This window comes from Vombatus ursinus, unplaced genomic scaffold (assembly GCF_900497805.2).
Source record: "Vombatus ursinus unplaced genomic scaffold, bare-nosed wombat genome assembly UNPS02014826.1, whole genome shotgun sequence".
Lineage (NCBI taxonomy): Eukaryota > Metazoa > Chordata > Mammalia > Diprotodontia > Vombatidae > Vombatus > Vombatus ursinus.
In genome coordinates, this window is record NW_020954604.1 from 7958932 (window position 1) to 7980499 (window position 21568).

Genomic DNA, 21568 nt, shown 5'->3' on the forward strand with positions numbered 1-21568 from the left:
CCTTCATACATCACAAAAACATGCTACATCCAAAATACTTGGGGATGAAAGCATTTTAAAAGTCACATTACTCCTGGGCAAACTGAAATTGCTTAGCAATGTTTTAGGTATGGCTATAGCCCACTGAAGAAATTTTGTTATTTAATAAAAAGCACTTTTAGAGACCGAAGTCAACATAGCAATACACTAAGAAATGTTTAAAGGGTCCAAATGTCATTAAATAATTATAAATATTTCTTTAAAGTTATATGACCATTCACGTCAGCAAGAAACCTCAGATTTTACACATATTCATAATTTAAAAAAAAAAAAGAAAAAGAAAACAAATAACAACACACAGCCAAACACAAACACTATCTATACCCTTATGGCTATAAGAAGGTATTGCCATTTTCATTTTTTTTTTTCATAAAAAACAAAGGGTTTGATTTTAAGCATGGGGGGTTCTTTTTGGTTAATCGGAAAAAGGCCAAAAAACCCCACTAAGATTACTTATTCCAATTAGTACCACAAAGAGTAATTTTTTTTGATGTAGAAAAAAAATGTGAACCAAAAAAAAAATTCAATTGTTTATTTTCAGCAAGTTAAAGAGAAGTTTGCAACATCTATTAGGAATAGCCTAGAGTTGAATGGAAGCTCTCATTCTACCTAATTCCTTTACGTGCATCTATACCAGCTTCGTAAGCTGGACTGGAAAATGCACTGGCCGGATCCACTGGTCCAATACCTCATATGGCCTTCACCATATATGGAGGGTTTGTGAAGTTTCAAGCACACTGAGGGAGCTGCATTGCTTTTTTCCTCCTAATACCTGGAGTCCACCTCTCTGAATTGGCACAAGAACAAATGATTCATGACAGTCCAAGTGACAGCAACCAAAAAAAAAAAACAACCCAACAACCACCTTTTTTGTTTGTTGGTATGCAAAAGTACATTTTTAAATAGAAAGAAAATAGGGTAGCTGTTTTAAAAGCAAAGAATGTGCTAGGATTCACATAATCTGAAACTCAGCTATGGAGGACACTGCTTGGCCTTTTTCCTCCTGGTATTATGTATCCTTGTAACAATGATAAACAACATGACTTACAGGCACTTTGTAGATAGCATATATATACACACACATATACATGTGTATATACACACATACATACATATAAATATACACATATGTGTATTATATAGATACCCACACACATATGCATACATATATGTGCATATGCACTATGTATACCTGCATGCATGTGTGTATGGGCACAACATATATAGTGTATATGTGCACATATACACTACATGTGTTTATGTACAATAAATACATGCACACATGTATCTGTGTGCCACAAGCATGTATGCATGTGCACATATGTATGTATATATATGGTTTTGTTTTTGTATTTTGGTTTTTTGTTGTTGTTGGGGGCGGGGCTCGCAGGTGCTTGGGCCACTGCTGGAGAAATTTCAATAGGGCCTCCAAACAGACTCATCCATTCTGCCACTAGAATTCAAAACAGTTGGAGAACTGCTGTGGCTTCCATCAGCGTCAACACCATCATTCTGGTTGGGCAAGTTGGGGTTTATTAGCGTGCTGCCATTCGAGGTGGTGGTGCATGGCGGAAGCATTCTGGAAGGAGAGCGGTCTCCCCCCGGCACCATGGGAAACTGGTATGATCCTGATGAAGTGCCATAGTAGAGATATGGAGTGCTGCTGGTCTGGAAGGGTCCACTTTGGTTTTGGGAGGAGCCGGGGTAGGGTGGTGGCAAGTAGGTGTGGTAGTGAGTGGTTGCTGACATACCGAGGGACATGCCTGAGGTGACGGGCGGTGTGTAAGTGAACGTGGCTGGATAGTGCATTCGTGGGTTGGAGAAGCGGCTCTCAGTGAGGGATGAAATACTTGTGAACTGCCTGGGGTCTGAAAAGGGGCCCAGTTCTGAAGCACCTAAAAATTATAACAAAAGATGGGGGAAAAATCTGTAAATATCAATTAAAATAATTCTTTAAGAAAAAAAAGAACGATATAAACTATAGTTTCCCCCAAAAGGAAGCATGATTCACAAATACATCTTCAAAAGGATAGGTCAGTTTTCAATCTTACAGCATTTATCAATAAGCTCTTTTCATCTCCCAAAGAAACCCAAAGCACTTTCAGAACAACAACCAAAAATCCATAAGCTGTGTCACAAGGGCAAACATCTAACATGGTATCCTGGGTTTTCTTCACCCTCCTCTTTCTGGTTGCATTTCAGAGTTTTGCAGAACTCAAGAAACAGTTAAAAAGTGTATCATCTCCTACAGTACAGTGCAGAAATGAATGAATAGGTCCAACAGTTGTCATTTTGCTATTAAGGATGAATATTCAGCAGAGCCTCCAAACTGAACCATGCTGAAATGAAATTTCCCAATATGATCCTGTTATCCTTAGTCAACACTCAGTAGTTTTTTTTTAAGTTATTCTTCTCATTTTAAAGTAAATGTAATGCTAAATAAAAATTGTACTGGATCTCAATAAACTCATAGACTTTCTTATTTATCATGGCACAGTACAATCTTAAGAGTCAGAAAAGACCTGGGTTGAAATCTTGCCTTAGGCACTTACTACCTTGGGTTATCATGGCAATTCATTTAACCTCCCTGAGACTCAGTTTCCTCATCTCTAAAATGGGTGTTCATGAAGAGTTCATGAAGAAGCAAAATAACAATCAACAAATGAGATGGTTTATGTAAAGTACTTTGCAAATTTTAAAGCATTGTAAAAAATGTCAGCTATTATTATGATTGTTATTGTTTTTGTATGGGGACCTCAGGCAAATAACTTCTTCTCTTTAGGCCTCAGATTCCTCACCTGTAAAATGAGGGAGATGAATTTAATTACTGCTATAGTTCCTTCTAACGTTCATATTCTGTGATTCAAGGGAATGTATACCCAATGGGGACGTCAGGGATCCTTCTCAGAACTTCCACCGAGAAATTCCCATAATAAATTGGATAGATCAACGTGGAGGGTGAAGAGCTGAGTGCCATTGATTTTACAGAATTTCAGGCCTTTGGTCTGTGAGAGGGGGCCTGACTTGTGCCAGCTGTAACAATGGCTTTTGTGCTGTAATAGGTGACAGATGAAGAAGCAAAGTACCCAACTGACACCTCATCTAAGAGACAAGTCAAATTCCACCCTGCAGAAATAGCTTCACTTCATGTTAACTGGGGATCTGGATTAAGTTTGTGCCCATAAGCTGGAGGCACAAGTTTCTCTCAAAAATTTAACGTCCTCTGACTTCTAAATCTATGACTCAGTAGGCAACACTGGTACCTAACAGAGGAAATCAAAGTTTTAGGTCATTTCATTAAGAAATTAACCTTTGGGATTGGCTAAAAATCACACTAAAAATCCCTAATAATAATCTTTAAAAATGCATGTTTATTCTTACTTGTACAGTTAACTCCAGTCCTCCAAATTTAAAAGAACTGAAATAAGTCCTCTTAAATTACAAGTGCTTTAACTAAAGGGTCAATTGTTTCCAACTCTTTATTTAGCCCCATGTTGTCCTGCTCTACTGTTTTTAAGGACCTGGAAAAGTCTTTATTAATTTTTAAAGGCATTGACAAGCAAGAATTTACCCCTCACTGACTTTTTTTTTTTAATTTCACTGTCCTTCTAGGATACCCTGAGAATTTCTTATTATGGGGATCAGGATGCTTATAGAGTACTGCTTTAGGGTCAAGTATGGGCATAGAGGTGGAGTAGTAGATAAAGTGCCATGCCTGAAGTCATCGGGCCTCAGACATTTACTAGCTGTGTGACCCTGGGCAAATCACTTAACCCTGTTTGCCTCAATTCCTCATCTGTAAAATGAACTGGAGAAGAAAATGGCAAACCACTCTAGTATCTTTGTGACACGATATTGGGGGAGGGGGGGTCATAAAGAGTTGGACACAACTGAACAACAACAAAAGCTCATTGAGGGCAGCTACTATTTGCTTAATAAACATTTGTTAGATTGGATTGAATTTGTTTAAAGAGGATTGGCTTATATCACAAAATGGCAGTATCATGCTCTACAACCTGAATCTGGACTTGTGAAGATAGCCATCAAAAACAGTATGTGCTAACCTGCCTTTCTCTCATGTTAAGCAAATCACATAGACTAGCAGAGTCAGTTAATTAATTAATTAACTCAGCAGTCTGCCCCTCCCTATTGAGGGTCACAGGCAGAAATCAAAAGCATCAGAGCTCCAAAGTTCAAAGACAGGAGGGCAGAATTGGCCACAGTGAGAGAAGTACCCACACTTTCCCACCCTCACTACCCACTCTAAGCAAAACTATAGGCCCACAGGCCAAGGAAAAAAAATGGCAGGCTGCTTCTGCAACCAGAAGCAAATACCTTCAGGATGACAAACCAGTTCTGGCTCAGCTAAATCCCGTGAGCTGACTTCAGATTCCCTCACTCTGTTGGTCCTACATGTGCCCCTTCCTTTAACACACAGCACCATGAAAAAGGGAGGTTAAAAGTTGGAGGGAAAGTAGGGAATGTTCCTGGGGTGACTTGCTCAAGATGTTCAACTGACGCCCAGAGGCAGACATGGGAGTGTAGGGGAGATGAAGAGGATTTTGTTCATGCATCCCCACCACCCCCTTCTACCCCCACGCTTATGTATAAGGTTGCACAACACAGGCAATGAATGTAAACCACAGTTGCTGTTAAGCCAAAACATTTTTGTCTCAAAGTATGTAGGTGAACTGAACTTGTAGCTGGCTCAGCCTAAAGTTTTAGGCAGACTCCTTCTGCATACATCAAGTTCAATGCTTAGATCATGTAAAAGAAGCCTGAATAGCCTTAGCAATTTAAAAGAGAAATGAAGTCACATTCATAGTGTCAATGTCTTCCCCACTGGGCCACAGAGTTCACACAAGATAGACTGTTTAAAGCAGAGAATACTCCTCTTGTGTGTTTGTATTTAAAATACTGTAGTAATAATTAAAATTCCATGTGGTTTCATTTATTTTGATGCAGAAGCCTCATTAAAGCTCCATACTTGGAATTTTGCCAGTAAGTTCTAAGATGGTTTTGAATTCACATTTTTCCCCTTTCCTTTCCTCCCCCCACTTCTTTTACCTGTTACCATTTTGCTGATGTTTTTACAACCCATCACATGCCAGGGTCATTGTGCCTTTTGGTTTACGGATGCCAGCTAATGCCAGTTGACATTCATTTTTCAATTAATGAGCTCTGGTTGTGGTTTATGGAAAACAATGCAACAAATTTCCGCCAGGTTTACGGCACTTTGGCCAATCACTTCCAGTTATTACAGACTGTAATGTCCCGAGGATTAACTCCTTCTGAGCACAGCAACTTGATGTGGACTTTAAAAGGATTATGGGATAATTTTATAACTTACAAACAATGCAATTTGCTGGAATTTGCTTAGTCATTTTAACTTATTGGTATGTTACCAAAGAAATGTTTCCTAAACTTTTGCATATGTCTTCTGTGTGAGGAAGTTTTAACAACTTTCCAAAATGCAACCTGAGATCATTTAAAATAATCTGTTGCAGAGGAAAAATCCAACCCTTGAGGTGCACAGTATGCTTTTAAAAAAATGCAAAGGCTTTCTGAGCCTTCCGTTTATGTATGATAATTACCGCAGAAGCAGATACTTTAATTACATTTTCCTTTATTGAATACGTCTGTCTCTGTACTTCCAATCACTGTGTTTTTCATCTGAACTCCCAGGCTTTAGCTCCCTTCTTGGGCTACTTGGCCACTGTATCTTGACTCATTCAGTCATCCTTCCTGTCCCTAACCCTTTAGAGCTATTGTTTTGTTTTGTTGGTTTTGTTTTGTTTTGTTTTGTTTTAAGCCATCAGGTGCTAAAATTCAATTTGCCATCACATCAGCTAAAGTGAAGTAAGAATGTTTTCCACTTATTTAACAAAAGCCCCTAAGAAGATGGTCCTGGGTGTCCTGGCGAGTGCCATGCCACCAATCCCCTTTCTGGCTTCCTAAACCAGAGCTCAGGTAAGCTTGAGGAATATGGCCAAGAACTTCAGCAGAGGCAGACTTGGAACTCATTAGGTTTTAAGTGTGCTGCTTATCCACCAAGTCATACTTCATAACAATAATTAATAGTAAATATTTATATAGCACTTTGAGAGGCTCCTTTGGCATAATGCATAGAAGGCTAGCCTCAGGAGTCAGGAAGACCTGGCTTCGTGTCCTGCTTCTGATGTTTACTGACTGAACTACTACATCTGCTACAGCCTTCCCCTTTCAGACTGCCTTTCCTACTGCGCTCTATATCTTGTATAAACCTACTTATTTATTTGTTGTCTCCCCCATTAAAAAGTATCTTCCTTAACATCACTAATGTGAAAATATGTTTAATAGGAATGTATATGTATAACCTATATCAGATTGTGCACCATCTTAGGGAGAGAGGTGAGGAGGGAGGGGGAGAAAATTTTAAAACTCAAAAGCTTATAGAAGTGATTGTTGGTAATTCAAAGTAAATTATTTTTTTAAAGAAAGTACCTTCTTTTAAAACAGGATTGTTTTTTGCCTTTCTTTGTATCCCCAACGCTTAGAGCAGTGCTGGGCACACAGGTGAAACTCAGTAAGTGCTTGTTGACTGACTGACCTCAAAACTTCTTGGTGCCACAGGAAATTTTTTGGGGGGGCTAGGCAGTGGGGTTAAGTGACTTGTCCAGGGTCACACAGCTAATAAATGTCAAGTGTCTGAGGCCATATTTGAACTCAGGTCCAGGATTTCAGTGCCAGTGCTCTATTCATTTCACCATCTACTTGCCCCACCCAGGCAATTTTCTAAGACTTTGAAGGTGAGCTGCCTATTTATATCAGTTGAGAGAGATTCCTCACTCAGAGCATTATCATCCAACCTGAAGAAATCAGTGCTCAATGAACATTTATAAGGCTGCTGCAGTATTAGGCACTGAGCTAGGCTCCAGTTATACAAAGATAAAAATAAAAACTAGTCCCTGCTCTGAAGGCGCTTACATTCCACCTGGAGACTTGACTACCCTAGCACAGTTTAAAGTTTAAAGTTGGCTTTGGTCACAATAACACTATGAAGTAGGGAGTGCTATACAACCTATTGTATAGGTTCCCTGGGGACACCTTCAAAGTAGCAAGAGCATCCCATACAAGTGGATTCTGCTGTCATTGTTTTCCCTCAAAGGCTTCCTTTAGAACACAACCAGCAAGGCCTTTCCGGACAATGGGAGAAGTTCAGGTGTTTCGGGGGTACCATTGGAGAGGTATCATCTCATTTCAAAGGCTAGTTGGCAATATTATAAAGCTAGTTGATGTCAGTTACAAAGGACAGTTGGCCAGGATACAAAGGATAGCTGAAGTCAATTAAAAAGGAGAGTTGGTTGGGTTTTGTTCAAATGGGATTTTATTTGTTCTCTCTTCCTGAATGTGTATGCTTTAAAAAAAAGTCTGTTTGTTACCTTATGAAGCTATTTACCTAAATGCAATTCACTGACTTGAGCTTTTCCAGTGCCTAATAAATGCCCCAATCATAAGTTGAACACTTTGGAGCTAATGAAATTCTCTCAAGCCACATCCTATACTAACAATGAGCTAGTTCTGGTCTGCCTGGGCTAGTTGAGTTGCTTAGGACAGTGAGTAAATGACAGCTAGGTTGAGGGTCTGACATTTCCTAAGGGTAGCTGGCTTCACAGAAGCCTATTATTCCCAAGTCATCATAGGCCCCATCAAATAGATGCCTTTCCAAGTGCTCCTCAATCTTAGTGCTTTCCCTCTGAGAATATCCCCCAATTTATCCTACATATATCTTTTTTGTATAGAGTTGTTTTAATGTGGTGCCCTCCATTAGACTGTGAGCAAAGACCATCTTGTTTTTTTTATTTGCATCATCCCCAGTGCTTGGCACACAGTAAAGGCTTAATAAATGTTTTGGTTTTTTTTTTCCATTCTATCCCAATCCATCAGAAGCAGCAGGAAGAAGATAGTACAGCAGGAGACAGAGAGTAAAGAAAATTCAAGGGAAGTGATGGAGAATCTCCCAACTCCAACGCTATTTGCGGTCTATGCCAACTACTTCGTATTTACCAATTTTTTTTTTATTACAGATATGTCCTGTCTACCTAAGTAGATTATAAACTCCTTGAGGGGTAGGACTGTGTTTTATACTTTTTTGCCTCTTCCACAGTGATCTGAAATAGAGTTAGCTACATAGGAGGTTCTCAATAAATAAAGACTTGTCGAATGGAAAAAGGAAAGGAGAGTTCTAGGATGAAAATACTGGAAGTTTCCAACAATGTGCAGCAGCACACAGCTTTCTAGGCATATGAATTTGGGGCTGTTGGCTTAGTGTCTGTGTCACCATTTCTTGACCCCCAACACCCCACCATTCTCCTCACTCCCAGCCAATGGGATGTGTATATATATATAATGCATATATATATATATATACACACACATGCATATATATGTGTATGTATGTGTGTGTATATTATATATATGTGTGTGTGTGTGTGTGTGTGTGTGTGTATATATACTCTTTTTTTTTAACTGAGGAGGTAGGTGGAGGGAAAAAGGAAAACAAAAAACAAAAACCTCTCCTTTCCTGATAAGTTATAGAAATTGCTGTGTCCTTTATCTCCATGAGGTGCTAACTTCAAAGCTTCACTGGAACCTTTTCAATGGCAGGAGTCAATGGATGAACTAAATTCAAATGAAGCCTGAACACTTTATATTAACTTCTTCATAGCACTTACAGACATCGGAGAGAGAGAACCAGGCCTTGAAGCCAGAAAGACCTGGGTTCAAATTCTGCCTCTGACCCATCAGGACTGTGTGACTGTGGGCAAGTCACTAAACCTCTTAGTGATTTAGGCACTTCTCTATCAGTTGCAGAGAAGGTACCAACTTGTATTAGTGGAGGCTATTTCCTTATCCAAGAATTCCCTATACCAGTTGAAATCACAGGTCCTGTGATTATCCTCCTCAAAGCATCGACACTATTTCAGCATCAACTACAGTGAGACATACCCCGGATGTTTCTGTCTGAGGAAAAAGTGTAGGTCCTTTGCTCCTCCTTACAGTATTATAGGTTTTGAAACATTTGTTAATACATTTTGTTTGAATACAACAGACAACTCCCAAAAAAATCCAAATTCCTCTACAAAGTTTAGCATCCCCTTCCCCCAAATAATTGACCTGTTGCTAACAGAAAAGTAGGCATGTCCTTTAATTTTGACAATGTGATATTGATATTAACCATGGTTTTTAGCTAGGGATTTGTTGCCTCTCAGTGTTGACTTCTTTATTTCTACAATAATTTGACTCTCTTTTCTCCCTCTTACATACCAGTCTCTCCCCACTGCTTTTGACAGAACCATCACAGAGTTTTTGAAAGTTATAAGGAATCTTAGATATTATCTGCTCCAATCCTCTTATGTTACAGATGAGGCCCAGAAAGAGGAAGTACTTGCCCAAGGTCACATAGCTAATGACTAAAAGAGCTAGAAAACCTATCTTTTGACCGCCGGTTCAGTCCTCTTTCCATCACCTCATTTTGACTCCAGCTTCTATGGCATTGGGATGAAGTAAATACTAGAATTATGTGTTGAAACATTCCTAGTAAAGGTTATTAGCATCCACAGAGTTCTGTCCTGTTGGTTACTTCAGAGGCCCAGTTTGCAAAAGTACATTATGAATAGATAGAAATATTCTTCCACTCATATGTTGTGAGGACAGTCCTTGGTGAAACTTAGCATTCTGATAAATGTGACATCATTATTATTCAACCCTCTGACAAATTAAAACCAAGGCATTCCCCCCTCCACCAGTCTGGAAAGAAAGCCCAATTTCACAAGTCAAAGTAAGATAACAAACACTCAATCCAGCAAGAAGGACTGAACAAAGTACTTTTGGCACATTCAGAAATCCCTTTATTAACTGGCTATATTCCACCAGTCCAATCAAGTGTGCCATTCCTGGACACCAGGAGTCCTTCACTCAAGTGAGGGAAGTCTCGACACCATCCATCACATATACAATGTGGAAATTCATCACGGACATTTTGCTCACATATGTTCCCTTTGTCTAGCAAAGAAAGGAGAACATTACAAACAAGGCTAACAGACATGAACCAAGTTTGTAAGATGAGAATGAGCATGGTACATATTGGTCTTTTCACTCATTTTTCCTACTCTTCCCCACTATCACTAAAAAAGACTCAGTAAGGTAAACTAATCAACAAGCATTTATTAAGCACCCACTAGATGCCAGGCCCTGTGCTAGGGACTAGGGATACAAGTACAAAGGGCCACATGATTCTTGCCCGCAAGGAGTTTACTTGAATTGGGTCTCCCTTTCCTCTACCATCTTATTATTTTTTCTTTTGATCATACTTTCCCATCTCTGGTCTTATCAAAGATGTTATGGTCTTTTATGACATAGTTAATTCTAAAATCATCTCATAGCATACATCTGGAGAAAGGTAGGGAATAACATTAATAATGATAGCTGACATTTATTTGGCACTTTAAAGTTTGCAAAGCACTTGACACATATTACCTCATTTGAGGCTCACAACAACCCAGTGAGGTCAGTATCTCACAGTTATTTCCATTTTATAACGAAAACCTTCCCTGATTCCCCTAGCTACCAGTTTACTCCCTATCCAAACTGCCTGTATTTAGTGTGTATATATTCAGAATATACTTATATTTATATATGTTGTCTTCCCCAATAGAATATAATCTCCTTGAGGGCAGAGACTTTGTCATTTGACTTTGTATCCCCAATCAAGTCAACAAGCATTTATTAAGCAACTATTGTGTGCCAGGCGCGGTGCTACATATTGACGATATAAAGAAATGAGGGAAAAAACCCCAGTCCTTGCTCTCAAGAAGCTAACACTTTAATGGAGGAAATTACATGCAAATAACTATATACAAAAATCAGAAAGACAGAAGGAAATGAAAATAATCTCAGAGGGAAAGTACTAAGATTAAGGAATAGAGGGAAAGACTTTTTAGAAAATGAGACTTCAGTACTTAGTGTGGCTCCTGGCACAGAACTGACTTCAGACAGTCTAACTTCAGACAGGACAGCCTGAGATTTTCCTGTGGCCTTCATTGGTTGTAAATGGGGACTGTGTTAAATACTGAAATTTACGAGCTGGTTGAGATGCTATAGATGGCACACCAAAGCTTGGCTGATAAGAAGATGTGCGTGGACATGGTTAAAAGATGAGACCTAACCTGAACACCATGTGCAAAACTGTCTTGACTCATAGGGGCATGGAGATGATGGGAGTGGGGGAGGGGAAAGGAAAATAGGATTTGTCATTACTTAGAAAGGAAGTGTGGCAAAGAACTGGCCTCAGAGTCCCATCTCTGACACATGTTGTGTCATCTTGGACAAGTATTAAGTATTATTACTTAATAAATCTTTGTTCATTGATCCATTGATAAGGAAATTGAAGCTCAAAGAGGTTAAAAGTTTTGCCCAAGGTCACACAGCTATTAGGTGTCAACGTTTGGCTATACTGAGCTACACCTGAAGTTGTCCTTTAACAAAAAGAGGGACCACCAAAAGGAGAGTTTGAACCAATTACTAAAGCAAACAAAAGTAATGAAAAGTTGGATTAGCAGACCCTGCATTTTTTCAAAAGAGAAAAAAAAAATCTGCCTCAACTATCCAGTATAAATATTTGTTTCCAGTGCCGTCATGAATTGTACTTTTCCACTGCTTACTCGAAAATTCTGAAAGACCATCTGATCCTACAGTTAAGAAAGTATGCTAGACTGGGGGAAAGGAAAAAAAAAAACCTTGGCAATTTTCAGTAACTTCAACCTTTCCTTAAACCCACCCAAACTTTCTCTGAGGATCCTGTTGGAATAATATATTTCCTTTTTGAGGAGAAAAAGGGAGGGATAGGTTCGGTTGGGTAAGAGGGGTGTAGAGAAAGAAAGGGAGGGGGGTGGTAGAAGAGAAAAGTGAGTAAACCTCTCTGGTCCTTGATTAAGAACTTTTAAAAAGCTGGGAAGGGTTGATAGTCTTTGAAACCAGATCTACTGTAGGACGGAAGCCAGCACCCAGGACACCGTGTCTTTCAGGAGAGGCCACACACGGTGCCACTGTAGTCATATGACTGCTCTGTCACATCCTGAAGTCATTTCCAGTCCATGCACAAGTTTGTCCTCCCGTTTAGAGAGGATCGGATATATTGGGAACGCACATATGGAAGCACTTTCAGGGAATCAGTTTCCATGAAATTCATAATGAGCCAAGTGGCTTCAGATGTGGTTGCGTTCCTCAGATTAGCCAAACGAAAGAAAAAAAAGAAAGGAAAAGAAAAAGAAAGAAAAAAGGGAAAAAAGAGACAAATCCACCCTTTCAGACCTTATTTATGTTTCAGAAAAATTAAAAACCACTAATGACTTATAGCTACCAAAACATAGAATGAGAGAGAGAGAGAGAGAAAGAGAGAGAGAAGTAAAGAGAGAAAGAGAAAAGAGGTAAATGAGAGTCTTTCCTGTGCTAAAAATAGCAGCTTTAATATCAGTAATCTTATCATAAATCAGGAGGAGGCCTTCCTGTCATAGCATCTGCCTACAGTGGCATAATTAACTCTTTCTGAAGTCCTAGTAGAAAGAAAAAAAAAATGAGGGGAGGCAAAAAGTAGAACAAGGGAAATGGAAGATAGAGAACTGACTCTTACTTAATAACATGTGCGGTCCATTAAGATTGTTTTCAAAATTGTGACTTAATGATAAATTGTTGCTAGAGTAAATCTCTCAAGGAGAGCTGACTTCAGACAGGACAGCCTGAGATTTTCCTGTGGCCTTCATTGGTTGTAAATGGGGACTGTGTTAAATACTGAAATTTACGAGCTGGTTGAGATTCTATAGATGGCACACCAAAGCTTGGCTGATAAGAAGGTGTGCGTGGACATGGTTAAAAGATGAGACCTAACCTGAACACCATGTGCAAAACTGTCTTGACTCATAGGGGCATGGAGATGATGGGAGTGGGAGAGGGGAAAGGAAAATAGGATTTGTCATTACTTAGAAAGGAAGTGTGGCAAAGAACTGGCCTCAGAGTCCCATCTCTGACACATGTTGTGTCACCTTGGACAAGTCACTTAACCTCTTGATGTCCCTGGCAATTCTCTATGACTGTAAGTCTCAGAACAGTTGTTGATCAGCATGAGTACATGGGGTTTCCTCACTGGGTCTTCTTTATACCAATAAAATCACAGGACAGGACCAAAACAAGAATTGCTTAATTCACAGAACTCTGAATCATAGGACCATAGAACCATAAGTCTGGAAGAACCCTGAGAATTAGTTAGTCCAACCTTCTTAATTTAATGGTGAAGATACTGAGGTCCAGGGAAGTGACTTGCCCAAAGTCACACAGATTTCTAACCACTTAATGTTTATAACCTATTTAATCCTGCTAGAGGAAAGAGTAGCTAATGAAAACAACCAGAGATAATATCTCATGCCCAGATGATGCATAAGAGTTTCTAATTCACTTTCAGATGCATCTCATTTAATTCTTGCAACAACATGAGGTAGATTAATGGGATGTTATTCTTCGAAATTTATAGATCATAGCATTATAGAGTTAGTGCTGGAAAGGAAATTGAAGTACCCAGAATTTAAGAGATTTGGCCAAGGTCAAATAACTATTAAGAGCACAGCAGGGACTAGAATTCAGGTTTTCTGACTCCTAATCAGAATTTTCCATCATAACATAATGTGGTTTAGCAGGCTGTACTGTGATCTTGAGCATTCAGTTGTAGAGTTTTGATTCTGGCTTTGCCATTAATTTTCTGACTCATCAAGAGTAAGATTCTGTTCCTCAACCTGTCTCACCTTTTGAGTAATATGTATTAATCCCATGGGATAATTCTAAGGAAATAATAAAATCACTTTGCTAATAGGAAATGCTTCAGTAGGTTTCTATAGACTCAATTTGAACTAGTAAAGCCAAAGAATGGGCAGCTAGCTGGCAAAGCGGGTAGAGTACCAAGCCTGGAGTCAGGAATACCTGAATTCAAATCCAGCCTCAGATACTTACTACCTGTGTGACCTCTGGGCAAATTACTTAACCCTGTTTGCTTCAGTTTCCTCATCTATTAAATGAGCTGGAGAAGTAAATGACAAACCAGTCCAATATCTTTGCCAAGAAAACCCCAAATGGGGCCACAAAGAATCAGACATGACTGAAAGGACTTGATAAAGAAGCTCATGAAGAAATAGGAAGAGAATTAGAACCTAGTAATTTTTAGACATCCTCTGTATCTATATGAAATCTAGCTCTTCTATGGGAGAAAACTACTGTATACCATGACCAACAAAGAGTCAAGACTTTTTGACTCCAAACAGATGTCTTGTCAAGGTGGGAAGGGGAAATTTAATGTAACAAATAATGATAAAAATTCAGCACTGCCTCGAATTATATTAAAAAAATTTTGCAGTTAACAAGCATTTTTTTCTTCCCTCTTCTTTCCTCCCTTGAAAAAAGGGAAAGAAAAACAAAACCCTCATAACAAATACACATTTTTGTTTTGTTGTTGTTCAGCTGTTTCAGTCATGTCTGACTCTTTGTGACCCTGTTTGGGGTTTTCTTGGCAAAGATACTGGAGTGGTTTGCCATTTCCACCTCTAATTCATTTTACAGATAAGGAAACTGAGGCAAATAGGGTTAAGTGACTTGCACTGGGTCACAGAATTAGTAAGTATGGTCACACCACTAGATGAGTCTGCCTGACTCCAGGTCCAGCACTGTATCCACTGTATCACCTAGTCACTTTAAAAAAAAAAAAAGTTACCATTCTGGCTGGTTTATGTGGGAATCATAATACTTATTCTCTTTTTGGGAATAATTCAATTATAGTAAAATACCTTGGTCTAGAATAAGGTAGATTCAATAGATAAGTCTATAAAGAAGGAGAAGTCCCAGACCTACCCCACTGGCCACCCTGGCCCCCTACCCACCAAGCTGACTGACAAAGGGCTCAGTACCTCAATGGAGTCAAGGAATCTGGGGCTATCCTGGACCTACAGCAAAGCTACCCAGATTGCCCAAAGGCCTTCCAAATTCCAAGGAGACCTTAGGGGCAAACAATCTTATTCAGACTCCCCAAGGTCATTCTAATAGAATTGGCTTGGCTCAATCCAAATTAATCTAGAATGTAAAACAAAGAGTTGAGCTAGAACTGAATCTTCTTGAATGTCAAGATCATTTCTTTTTCTCTATCTTCTTTCCCTTTATAGCCAGGTACATCCACTTCAGTTACTTGTCTCAAGGCCCTGCACTTGGCTTCTCTCCCAGCAATAAATATAAAGGAGGCTCTCTGGCTGAGCAGAAAGTTATTTCACTAGACTTTCTTGCTGCTGGTGCATAATGATACCTTAACCTCGCTCCTGGCTTCAATTCCAACACCTCGTTTTATTTTCTAGTTTCTGTGAATGTCTATGGCCTTGACTTCCAGTCTAGTCTTTTACAAAGTGTTATGCCTCACCTTCTGCTACCTACTGCTGACCAGCTTCCCCAAGGAAATAAAAAGGGTGGGGAGAGGAATCCCACTTCTCATGCTTACTAGATGTGTGTCCTTGGGCAAATCTCTTAACGTCCTTGGGCCTCAGTTCTTTCATCTATAAAATGAGAGTCAAGTTGTCTCTGAGAACCCCTTCTACCTCTAGATTTATAATTACATCTTTCAGATTTCTATCTACAGTGTGGTGCAGTGGAAACAATGTTGGACAGGGAGTCAGAAATCTTGGGTTCAGATTTCTCTAACACAGATTAGCAGTTTGACCATGCCCAAGTAAGCTTCATTTTCTTGATCTGTAAAGCAGGAATAATATGATAGCTGTACGATCTTCTTTACAGGGTTGTTGTGAGGAAACTTCTGTAAATCTTAAAGAACTATAGAAATCTATTTTTATTGTAGGTCTGTTTGTGCAGTCCCTTATATAAGGCAGGTACACACACACACACACACACACACACACACATTTATTGCACCTAAGATTTCAACCAACCTGCCTTTACAGTCTTATTTTTCACTATTTCCCTATGTATATGTATATTCTAACCAAATTGTACTATTCATTATTTCCCAAACATGTGCTCTTATGCCTCTCTGTCTTTGCCCTTCATGGATCTTTCTGCCTAGAATGCTTTCCACTCTATCTCTGTTCAACAAAATCCTATTTCTCCTTAAAGGCCCAACTCAAATACCACCTTTCCTATGAAGCCTTCTTTGATATCCTTCCTCTCAGTGAAAAGAAATTTCTCCCCCCTCTGAACTTGCAAAGCATTTTGTACTTTGCTTATGGCATTTATCTCATTCTACCTTATATTACAATTATTTTTCAAGTCTTTTTTTGAGGCAATCAAAGTTAAGTGACTTGCCCAGGGTCACACAGCTAGTAAGTGTCTGAGGTCGGATTTGAACTCCTGACTCCAGGGCTGGTGCTCTATCCACTGAGCCACCTAGATGCCCTTACAGTTATTTTTAAAATAAAATTAAATGTCTGTAAATGTCTGCAAATATTAAAGTACTCTATAAATGTCAGTTTTACTTTTGTGTATATACTTCATCTCCCTTACTAGATTTTAAATTACTTGAGAACAAAGCCTATATATTATTTATTTTTTCCCTTCAGTACTTAGTACAATACATGTTATGGATAAATGATTACTGAATCAGTGAATAAGTATGATGCCTAATTTGATCTGCTGCCCTACCTCAAATTCCCAATCCAGAGTTCCTCTAACTCTTGTTTGTTTGCCTTATTTCAGCCTTGAACCTCTGGTAGTTGTATTAACCCTAAGTCTAAAAATCTCTTCCCCATAGTCAGTTTCATGGAGGGTGACCAGGGTGCCAAAATTGAGAAAGTGCCATGTCTTTGTAATAGGGCAGAGACTTGTACATCACAACTATGAAATGGTGTCCTGAGGGGTCTCCCCAAACCCCAGCAGAAAAATGAATTGCCCTGTGTGCTAAAATTGCTACCTATGGCTCTGCTGTGACCTCTAGCCTCTGAATAAATCTTGGGTCTTGGGTGCTGGTTCAGTCCCAAGTTATCCTTAGACTTTCTTCGACTCTCCTCATCCCAGTTTTGTGCCTTGCTTCCAATAGCTAATGTTATCACCATTCTTATCACTGACAATAACCATAACCTAAGATATAAATAATAATGACTTTGCATTTTTAACCTTTCAAAGGACTTTAAAGTGTTTCATGTAGCTTCACAACCAAGTAAGGAGACTGAAGCTTGAAAAAGTTAAATGACCTGCTCTAAGACACAAAGCTAATTAGGGGCAGATCTGGGACTAGAATTCAAGGTTCTGGAAATCCAACATCATATTCTTTCCACTAGACTTAACACATCAGCTTCTTTTCTCTAGACTGATAGAGGAAATGGTCATATTTCCTAGAAGATAAGGGATATTCCAACAAGAAAAATAAGCGATGACCTAGGTAAATTTTCAAGTGCTACGTTAATGTTTTTAAAAGATACGATAAATTAGGAACCTGGTCCTATTTGACACTGAAAAGCTTTCCAGTTAAATGGGCTTCGAGTTTCTTGGTTGTTGCTATTTGTTTGGTTTCCTTTTGTTTTTCTTTATACTTTAAACTTGCTAGGAAAATACTAGAAATGAAGTTTGCATTCATTTGCAAAAAGTTTTCTTTTTCTTTGTTGCTAGGATTTAGCCTAAAATCATGTTAGAAAGTCTTAATGCAACCCTGAGACAATGTTCTTTATGTAACTTCCGTCTCCAAATGCAAAGTGGTGATTCGTTCCTCTGACAATCTGAGAGTTTTTTCCACTCATGCTCAGCACAGAGAATTAACTCAAAACTTCTGCATGCAAAAAAAAGTCTCTTTTTGGGGTTTGATTTGGCTTCATTTTCAAAGAGTTGTTTGTATATTTTAGAATATGTAGAATTTCCCTTTGATTGAAACCTCTCTTTTAACAATGGACAAGAGATGATTTCTCTTCTGAGTGGTTTAAACAAAAACAAACTCTTGGAGCCTTGTTCTCGAAGTGTTGGTTTTTTTTTTTTTCCGAGAGAAATCAAACCCTACAGATTGTTAAGCATTTGGCAAAAACCTTCAAACAGCCAAACCCAAATAGTGAAATTCTCCTTGTTACAACAGATAAACAAATGGTCCAGTACAGAGTAAAAAGGAAAAAACCACCCCTCTCAACACACACATACATTCCGCCATCCTTTCTCACTCCCCCCTACCCCATCGCCACTCACCCTTTCTACTAAAGGGCTTAATCTTTAATGTTTATTTCTAGTGCTAAAGTAGCGTACTCGCCACAAATGGACATTTTCAACATCTGTTTGTGGTTGCTTCCAGGGCCCTTGTATTTCTCTGGGACATGAAGCCCTCTGTCTCCAGAGCATAAACAGACACACCTAATTGTGTATTAAGGTGTCTGAAAACAGCTACTTGTTTTGGAGACCAAAAAAAAAAAAGACGGAAGGAAGAAAGAAAGAAAGAAAACATGAAAGAGACCACAGTGCTGAAGTCTGCTCTTGGCAAAAAAGGAAACATGGTCTACTGGTGTATTTTATGAACGCGGTACCAGTACCTTAAACTAGGCTGTGGGACAAGATACACAGTGGTAGCTCTTCAAATAGTGGAAAAAAAGATTCTGCCTGCCAACATGACAAAAACTAAGCAAATGGTTTTTTCCCTCAATTTTTTCTGATGAACTTCGAATGACAAAATCATAGACTCTTGGAACAGAAAGGGATCTTGGTAGCCATCAAATCCAAACCACATGTGAATAAGCATCTACACTACAATATCTCCAACAAGTGAAAAGTGGCTGTTTTGCTCAAAGACCTCCAATAAGAACCCATTAGATTGTAAGCTCCTTGAGGGCAGGGACCTCTTTTTGCCTCTTTTTGTATTCCCAGAGCTTAATACAGTGCCTGGCACATAAGAGGCACCAATTGTATTGACTGTTCATTAATTAACTCCTGGGGCAGTCTATTCAACTTTTTTTTTTTTGAGGCAATCTGAGTTAAGTAACTTGCCCAGGATCACACAGCTAGTAAGTGTCAAGTGTCTAGATTTGAACTCGGGTCCTCCTGACTTCAAGGCTAGAGCTCTATTCACTGCGCCACCTAACTGTCCCTCTATTCCACTTTTAGATAGCTTGAAACATCAGGAAGTTTCTCCTTATTGTTGTTTCAGTCATGCCTGACTCTTTGTGAACCCATTGGAGGCTTTCTTAGCAAAGATACTGGAGTGGTTTGTCATTTTCTTCTCCAGCTCATTTTACAGATGAGAAAACTAAAGCAAACAGAGTTAAATGACTTGCCCAGGGTCACACAACTAGTAGGTGTCTGAGACTAGATTTGAACTCATGAGGATGAGTCTTCCTGATTCAAAGACTAGTTCACTATCCACTGAGCCACCTAAACTGCCGCAATTTTTCCTTACATAAGGGTAAATCTCTGTCTCTCAGAAATTTCCTGCACATTGGGTCGTAGGGACCTTTGGTGCCAAGCAGAACAACCCTCATCTCTTTTCCATGTGAAAAAAAAAAACACCTCCAATTACTTGTAGACAGGTGTCATTGCCTTTCTCTTCTCCATACTAGATATAACTTTGAAACATGAGAAACAAAATATTTGGTGGCTCCTCATTTCATCGAGAGGGTTTTCAACATTCCATAGCAAAATCTATTCATTCTTTTTATGAACAATTATTTTTTGGGTCAAAGGAAGAAAAGAGGGTCAAGAAGAATGAAGCAGAAGGAGAAAATTACTTAAGAGTTCTTCTTTCCCAAATATATAAATATCCAACAACAGGAGGAGTGCTGGAACTGGAGTCCAGAGACACCTGGGTTCAAATTTTGCCTTTAACATTTGCTATTTGGGTCAATAAGAGCAAGTCATTTAAGCTCTCAGCCTCAATTTCCCCTAATGTGCTTATATCACATTGTGAAAAATAAAGAGATAATGTATAGAAAGCGCTTTGTACACCTGAAGACACTATAGAAATGCCAACTATTATTATGTAAGAGCATTGGATTAAAATTTTCTAAGGGGAGGAGTCCTCTAGGATGTCATGATATAATAGAAAGAGCATTGGAATGGAATTCAGGTGAATTGGACTCTATGTCTAGCTCTGTTACTATTAGCTGTATAAACCAGGGCAGGTTGCTTCCGATCTTTGATGTAACATGGTCGTATCTGTAAAATGAAAAGCAACTGCCCAATTTTGAAGTCTCTTCTAGTTCTAACAGTATGTGATTCCACTACGTATCTGACAATCTAGGACAGTCCAAAACATCTTCAAATGGTCAAATAGCTGGACTCCTTCCTGAAAAGTAGTTCACTTCATTACATAGGAGCCAGCGTCAATATCCCTACTATGCTCTGATTTGCTTCAACATTTTGGAGACATCATTTGTTCCACCATGTCACATCTCCATATGGTAGAGAAAGTGACCACAGGCTGCTCTTAAAAGAAGGCAATTTGAAAAGTATGGAAATAACCTACTTCTCTTTCCCCTAAAATAGCAGAAGCAAAAACTGATGTCAGCTAGAGAAAAATACAAACATTATTCAGTAGCACATTAGCAAGAACTTTTTTCAATAAATTTTCCCAAATTAAAAAAAAAACACTTTGAAGAGCATAGTTCAGATTAACTTGAATGTCATCATTCCATTCAACAAGCATTTATTAATCACCTACAGTGTGTAAAAGATTGTACAGGGCCCTGGGAGAGATCCAAAATTCAGATGAGACATGATTTCTGCCCTTCCTACCCCAAGGAGTTTACAAGATAGTCAGGAGATGTGACACATACACAAATAATTGTAATACAAAATTTTGTCTATTAAGCGCACAAGGAAAATCCAAAGGGTTACGTGAGGTCTGAGGAGGAATAAAGCAAGGTTTCCTTGAGGATGTGGTATTTGAGTTGGGCTTTAAAGGAACAGTGAGAATTCACCAGGGAATGGGAGGGATTTAAGGGTTGATTTGCTAAGAAAACATTTTAAGCATAGAGAACAACTTGAGTAAAATAATGGAGATGGGAAAGTGGGGCATATATGTAAAATGGAAAGTAGTTCAAAGGGTGAATAGTAATACTTGGAGGGGAAGTATTAATAAGATAAGACTGGGAAAGCAAGGTAGCACTGCACCAAAGAGGTCCTCTAATACCAGACAAAGAATTCTAAACTTTACTTGGCAGGAAATAAGGTTTTGAGCAAAGAAATAACATGATCAGATCTATGCATAAAAAATTAATCTGGCCATGAATGGAAGGATGGATTGAAGGGAGAGAAGGTTGAGCTATGAAAGTCTGTTAAGGTTATTATAGTTAGCCTAGGCAGGTGGTAATAAGAACCTATACAAGGCTAGTGGCAGTGGAGTAAAGAAGGAAATGGATGCAACATATATTGTTAGGATTTAATCAGCAAAACTTGGTAACAGACTATACATGAGAAATGAGGGAGAGGGAAGATTCAAACATAACCACAATGTTCTGGACACAGAGATTAGGTGAGCTGAAGCTTCTGA

At 38.9% G+C, this 21568-nt stretch overlaps 1 protein-coding gene across 1 annotated transcript in view; it reads right to left on the bottom strand.

Annotated features, from left to right (window-relative positions):
- Positions 1-1342: 1342 nt before the first annotated feature.
- RUNX2 (runt related transcription factor 2) overlaps positions 1343-21568 on the bottom strand; it is a 168140-nt gene continuing 147914 nt past the window's right edge. Inside the window, exon 6 of the mRNA XM_027838341.1 lies at positions 1343-1934. Coding sequence (XP_027694142.1) covers positions 1456-1934 — 479 coding nt within the window. The 3' untranslated portion in view covers positions 1343-1455. The remainder of the gene's footprint in view (positions 1935-21568) is intronic.